Source organism: Mirounga leonina, unplaced genomic scaffold (assembly GCF_011800145.1).
Source record: "Mirounga leonina isolate KUSES-001 unplaced genomic scaffold, KU_Mleo_1.0 Mir_129, whole genome shotgun sequence".
Lineage (NCBI taxonomy): Eukaryota > Metazoa > Chordata > Mammalia > Carnivora > Phocidae > Mirounga > Mirounga leonina.
This window is the reverse complement of record NW_023270323.1, coordinates 81392456-81399343: the sequence shown is the minus strand read 5'-3', so window position 1 is coordinate 81399343 and position 6888 is coordinate 81392456. Positions and strand designations below refer to the sequence as shown.

The 6888-nt window shown below is 52.1% G+C and overlaps 1 protein-coding gene across 1 annotated transcript in view; it reads left to right on the top strand.

Annotated features, from left to right (window-relative positions):
• PCGF3 (polycomb group ring finger 3) overlaps positions 1 to 6564 on the top strand; it is a 54814-nt gene extending 48250 nt beyond the window's left edge. Inside the window, exons 10-11 of the mRNA XM_035005525.1 lie at positions 2139 to 2219; positions 2618 to 6564. Coding sequence (XP_034861416.1) covers positions 2139 to 2219; positions 2618 to 2665 — 129 coding nt within the window. The 3' untranslated portion in view covers positions 2666 to 6564. The remainder of the gene's footprint in view (positions 1 to 2138; positions 2220 to 2617) is intronic.
• Positions 6565 to 6888: the final 324 nt, after the last annotated feature.

Genomic DNA, 6888 nt, shown 5'->3' with positions numbered 1-6888 from the left:
GGAAAGACAGATGGACAGATAGAAGGATGGATGGATGGATGGACGGACGGTTGGACAGATGAACAAAACGGACAACAATCCACACGATGGAGTGTTATTCAGCCTTAAACAGGGAGGACGTGCTGATACCTGCCACCACCTGGGTGAACCCTGAGGACACTGGGCTCAGTGACATGAGCCAGCCACAAAGGGGCAACACTGGATGGTCCCACTTCCGTGAGTCCCCAGAGGAGTCAGATCATAGAGACAGAAAGGGGATGGTGGGTGTCGGGGGGCTGGGGACGGGGAGAGATGGGGAGCTGGTGTTTCTTGGGGGCTGTTTGGGAAGATGAACAAGTTCTGGAGGTGGAGGGTGGAGCTGTTCCCAACAGTGTGAATGTGCCTGATGCCATTGAATTGCCGGCTTAAAATGGTTAGAATGGTACATTTTATGTGTATTTTACCACATTTAAAAAAAACAAAAACAGAAAGAAATGAACTGTTGATACACACGAAGAGAGGCAGAAGGAGGTCTGAGACGCAGAACTAGTGGAAAGCTGTGAGGACAGAAGAGGCCGGGGGATGGGCCTCCGGGCTTTCAGGCGGGACTCTGATGGCTTAAGTTGAGGGTGTGGTTTCGGGGCCGCTGGTGTGTTTGGTGGGGCTGCTAGGGGAGCAGGGCTCGGGGCTGCGCACTGGGTGGACAGCCTCTGGGGACAGGCTCCCGTGGCCACTGCCTGTGCATAGTGGAAGGTGAACTGAGGTCAGGGCCCCAAGTCAAGGTTGGGGTCCGTGGCGTGCGCTGCCATTTGGAGCCCAGGGTCAAGGTGAGGTCATCCAGAGGGTCGGCGTGGGTGAGGGTGAGGGGCCTGCCTGGGGAGGGGGGGCTCGGTGCCCGGCAGTCTTCTTGGAACCAGCCCCACGCGGCCCCTTGCGTGCCCCGCTGCCCAGCCCTCCTACAGACGCAGGGGCCTCTTCCCCTTGTCCTGAGGGAGAAGCTTAAAAGACCATCTGAGTCAACATCATTTGTCATCAGGGAAAAGGATTAAACAATGCGATACCACTCCAGAACGGCCAAAATCCAGACCTCTGACCACCACATGCTGGTGAGGATGCGGAGCAACAGGAACTCCCGTCCACAGCTGGTGGGAGACAACTTGGCAGTTTCTTCCAAAACTAAATATAGTCTCACCATGCGGTCCAGCAGTCCTGCTCCGTGGTGTTCACCCGCATTAACTGAAACCTTACGTCCACACCAAAACCGCACACGGATGTCTATAGCAGCTTCATTCATAGTCGCCAAAACCTGGAAACAACCAAGACGTCCTTCGGTGTGTGAGTGGATAAATTAACCGTGCTGCACTCATGCTCACGAGAAACGAGCGCCCAAGCCGTGAAAAGACAGGAGGACCCTTAAATGCACATTACTGAGGGAAGGACGCAATAGGATTCCAGCCGTGGGACATCCCGGAAAAGGCAGAACCACGGGGACAGCACCAGGATGGGCGGTTGTCAGGGGTTGGGGGCAGGAGGGGGAGCACGGGGGATGTGGGGGCCGGGGAGCAACTCTGGGTGGTGCTGCGGTGGTGGGCACCTGTCCTGATGCCCGTGTCCAGACCCACAGAATGTGCGCCACCAGGGGGGGCCCTGCGGCCATCTGTGGACTCGGTGAGGATGACGTGTCCGTGGAGGCCCGTCCGCCGTAACAGATGTCCCATCCCGGTGCAGATGTGGGTAGTGGGGGGACGGGGGCGCACGGGAGATCTCTCTCTGAACCCCCCTCTCAGTGTTGCTCTCGCCCTCAAACTGCCCGAAAAGTAGTCTTTTTAAAAAAGAGAGGAAAAAGACCATCTGAAGAACCCATTTCCTTTTTCCACTGAGGTAAGAGGGACAAACTTGGCCAAGAGTGGACTGAGGTGGGGAGACGGTTGCAGTGTGGTGACCGCAGCCGAGGGCCCTGGGGGGGCGGGGCATGGTGGGTGTGGACCCCTCAGGCCTCAGGTGGGTTGGGCCGGGGCCTTCCGAGCACTCCCCACCTGGGCCGCCTGGAAACGGGACACGTCACCACGGGCGACTGACGTAGCTGGCACAGCCCGGAGGCCAGGGGTGCCGAGCGCCATGCCCTTGGCGCCCTGACGGAACCCTCCTTCTCCCGCCAGCTGGACATTTTATGCAACGAGGAAATCCTGGGCAAGGACCACACGCTCAAATTTGTGGTTGTCACGAGGTGGAGATTCAAGGTAAGACTTTGTGAAGGTTGGATTGTTTGATTGTCAGAGTCGGTTACAAATGGCAACTACTTGTCTGTGCATATTTTCAACCGAGAGCTTAGAAGTACCTGTCACGGGCCTGGTGAGAAGGGCAGTCATTCTGCAATGATCAGTGCCCCAGCCACACGGGGCCCTTGGGTGAGCACTGCCCTTCCTGGCCAAGGTGACCCCCGCCTTGCAGGACGCAGATGGCAGGACCCCGAGTCCCCGAGTGCTTGCGCGGCAGCCCGGAGAAGGGGGTGAAAGCCGACGGGACCGGGTGGGGCAGCAGGTGTGCGCAGGCCCCGGGGCACCCGGGCCCCAGGGAGGGCGGCTGTCCGCTCGGCCGGCGGTCCTGACGGGCGCCGTGCTCTGCCTTTGTCTTACAGAAGGCCCCACTCCTGCTGCACTACAGACCCAAGATGGACCTGCTCTGAGCTCGGCCCCGGGCCGGGCCCCGCTGCCCCGCCGAGTCACCTGCGGTGTCGTGGGGACCAGATTTCTGAATAGAGAGTATTTATAACTTTTGTATGAGAGAATTCACACTCAGCAAGACACTACCAGCACCACGGTTACAAGACGACGAGACACTTCAGAGTCTCAGCGGCCGAAGGGCGCCCCTCACAGACCAGATGGTAAACAGAGTGGCCACACGGCCTGTGCTTGCTCTCCAGGCCTTGAAGATCTGGTCCTTTCCGTTTCGTTTCTGAATTAGGGTTCACGATAAGCCTCAAAAATACTTGTACGTTTACTGGACCCTTCCTAAGTTATTGAAAAATATCTCTTCATGGTGAATGACAATATTTATGTTGCCTTTAGCTTCCTGAAGACTTAGAAGGTATATAAAGGGTTAATTTAAAAGCATTCCATTAATACTATGAGTTAGCCACAGTATTTACTTTTCCACGTTGGGAACCATGAAAAGCCGGCAGCTCCCCTGCCTCGGCCCCTGCCTGGCCCCTACTCTGGGCCCCGAGGCTGCACTGGGGCGAGTGGCCCTGAGGCGAGGGAGGGGCTCCACCCCCCGCTGCTCCCCAGACGCGGCCCGGGGCTCCGCAGGGTAGACCAGAGGTGGCTTGGCCGGCTTAATGCTGGCTTGCAGAGCCATTCATGTTCCTAAACATTACTGGTATGAAATAGGGCTCTGATGGTTCAGGGCTGCCACTTAAATTCCCTACTTAATTCTTTCCCACGTTCATCGTGCTGAAGAGAGGGGGTGGCATTGTCTGGGGGTTTTCCTGAGAAGGCACCGAGGGTCGGAGGAGGGCAGGTGCCCCGGGCGTGCAGACTGCGGTTCCCAGCGCGGCTGCCCACGCCCTCCCGTGGGCAGCTCTGCCCTGCGTCTGCCGCCCACGCCTGAGGCTGCTGTCAGGGGGAGGCGCACCCTGCCGGGAGCAGAGGAGCCTGCTGGTTGCATTTTCAGTTCCTTCATGACCTGAAACGCCAGTCGCAGGCAGCACACTCTCTGTTCACCCCTTTCTCCTCCCACGTGTTAATATTTTTGTGGAATTAGTGAATAAACTCTGCCAGCACATAAGTATTTGTCCCTTTAAAAGAGTAACTCGGAATGTGTAAAGGCAGGAGGAGAAAGCAGCCGTTCTCCGGGGCCGTGAAAGTGTTGTCCTGGGGTTCTGTGTCCGTCCTTGTCCTCTCCATCCGCACCGTCCGTTTGTCCGTGAGCTCTGGGTTCCTCCCCCTCCTCAGTCACCCCCCCAGGTGGCCGCCAGCCCACCTCCTTTGTTCATGGAGTATGTCACCGTCCTGACTAGGATTTCTTCTCACGCTTGCTTTGAAAGTTATGGTTGGGTTTCTTCTGCTTCCTCTTCCATATACGTAAGACCTAATCTTGGTGACAAGAAAACCATTCAGATTAATTGAATCCGAGTGACTCTAACGTAAGGCCTTTTAGAAACCTAAAAACAAGTTCTGTTAGGAATTGGTCAACATTCACCCCTCACTGAAGCCCCTTAACTCCCAGTGCTGTTTGCCGTGTTCGGGTCGCTAAGCTTGCTATTCATCCAAATCATGTCTTAGAGTTACTCCACAGGTTTAATGAGTAGATGTGTATGAGTAAATATTACCTGTCTACCTCAGCATACACATTACTGCTGCTGTGGTCTGCAACTGCAGGTGCAGTGCGGTTTTAGGTGTAGCGTTGGAACTTGGGTATCTTCCGGGGCGGTGGAGGAGGGGAGGGTTCAGCAGTGTAAGCATCCAAATTCAAACAAAATCAGCTCACAGTTCAGATTAGACTGAGTATCGCTGTAATAATCTCATAATATATATTTGTAACTTTGTAGCTATCTTTGAAATCACTTGAATTTGTTATGGTGCTAAGTGGACGCGTTTCGATACACAGAGAGGTGGAGATAGTCGGAGCCTGGCTAACACCACCGGCTGGCTGCTGACCCTCCTGTGACCCCCTTTTGTAATCGTGTTAACCTGACAAAACCTCAGCAGCAGACGTACCTATTTTTCTAAGATTCCTCATGCAGACTGTCTTCACTGCAGGACGGCCCCGGGGACCCCCTGCCCCTCGGCTGACAGGAGCCCAGAGCCTGTGTCCCAGGGCAGCTTCCCTGGTCCCTTCCCCACTGGCACGCTTTCATTTCACTTCAAAAGGCTGAGTTTCATTTTTTCCAGCATGAAAGCCAGGATCAGTTTCTTTCTTAACAGACGGAGTTCCTGTGACGTGGTTTTCACGACTGTTTACGCTGGTAACACAAGTCCTGTTCAGTTACCTTCCTGCATCACCGTCACCGTGGTGGGACCTGCTGCCCAGCACGCGGTCTCACTAAATGCAGTTTTCATGAAGATAGAAAATTCAGATAGAATATATAATATTGAATTTAAGATTTGGGGGGTTAAAAAAAAGAAAACTTAACTTTATAAAATTATTTATTCTATTTTAAGCCTTCTATCATATTTTCCCATCCAATTGTTTGGTTTCCGTGGTCCAGCTTTATTTACAGGCATATAAAATGAAATTGTGACATGTTTTGCAAGCTTCTTCTCTTTACTTTGAGTAGCTTTTAATTTGTACGTTTTTGTTTTATATAGATGAAGAGCATTGTTTATGCTTTTGTGCAATAGGTTCCAAGATGCATTTATTAGACATCTGTTTAAATTGTAATGTCGCATCTCTTCTGCTAAATCGAAAGGGAATGTTGGTGGAATTTCAAAATATGTACATTCAGCTATTTGGTTTTCTCTTTTCCCTGTTGTTATAAGAATGCTGTTTGGGGATGTGTGTGTGTGTGTGTGCGTGTGCGTGTGCCCTGCGCGAGAATATTTTAGGGTGCGTGACCGGGCAGGCAGCCGTGAAGTGGTGTGTGGCCGCCCTGGGTCTCCTGTTGCAGACCCTGCGCGCTCACAGCCCTGGATGCACCACCGTGTGTCGACCACGCCTGGGACGGCCCTACACTGCCCCCCCATCCCACCGGCGGCGGGCCCTCTCGGGCATGCGGATCTGATGACTCCTTGTGGTGAGATCTTGAGAAACCCATTTCATTTTCTCCTCAGAGCACACAGGAGGGCATTTTACAGCAATTTGAAATGTGTTACTGGATTGAATGTTCTAGGAACGAGCCAGCCGATTTCCACTTCATACGTGAATATTAGATACGTTCTCAAGACGTTGAAAGTAAACAGCGCAGATAGCTAAATCAGAACAAATCCAGTTTCTCTGTTTCCTCAGGAAATCATTCACAGTCCACCACATCACGTGGGACCCCAGCCTGATGAGCCCGTGTGTTCGTTTGCCTTGGTATTTAAACAAACTGGGTAATTGGGCTGAGTAGATTAGAAAACCGTTATTCACACTAGCCATAATCTTCACGAAGATTCTGCCCCTGCCAGCCGCCAGCCCACCAAGGAGGCTCTGCCCGGGCAACCACCCCCACCCCCGCCTGCATCGCGTGGTTCACCACGTCCGGGAGCGTGTCTGAAGGATGGACTGAAGTTTGAGTGTCCCCTAAAATGTGTGTAGCGTTAGTGTAAATGTCTGTTCTGACGACTTAATTGGGTCTAAGAAAACCATTTTTCCTCAAATGATGTAGGGTCCAGGGGTGTGAGCCGCCATTAGCCTGATCATCACCCGTGTCGCGGTTTATTGAGATGACAACGCAGATACATATTTTTGACTGTTTAATTTGAAAGTTTACATTTTTTATGCTTTGTGTTGGTGTGTAATTTTTGTACTATTGGTGGCTAGTTTTTGTCTAAAATCTTTCTTGGAATATTGCTTAAATGTTTTGATTTTATGATAGTGAAGCTTGTACTCAGTGTTTTGCCAATTAATATTATATGCTTGTAATAAAAGCAAAAGAAAAACTTACCTAAAATTCTTTAAATTCTTTAAAAGTTATAATCTAAAACATTTCATTTGGGGGGGGTAGGTTTTTTTGTATATAATGTCAAGTACTTGTGAGAGCATAAGATAGTGTAATGGAAAATACCACACCCCACACACCGTTCTCTGCTTCACCCTGTCCTGAGCCTGCACGTGTTAACTAGCTTATCATTCTACTCCACACAGCCCTCGGATCTGCACAACTTCAGTGAATCTGGTTCAGTGTTTGGTACCAAAGGTTTGGCGGGAATGTGGGTAACGTCCGCGCCACTCATCTGTTGGCTTGGAGGGAGAACTCACTTTGGTTTA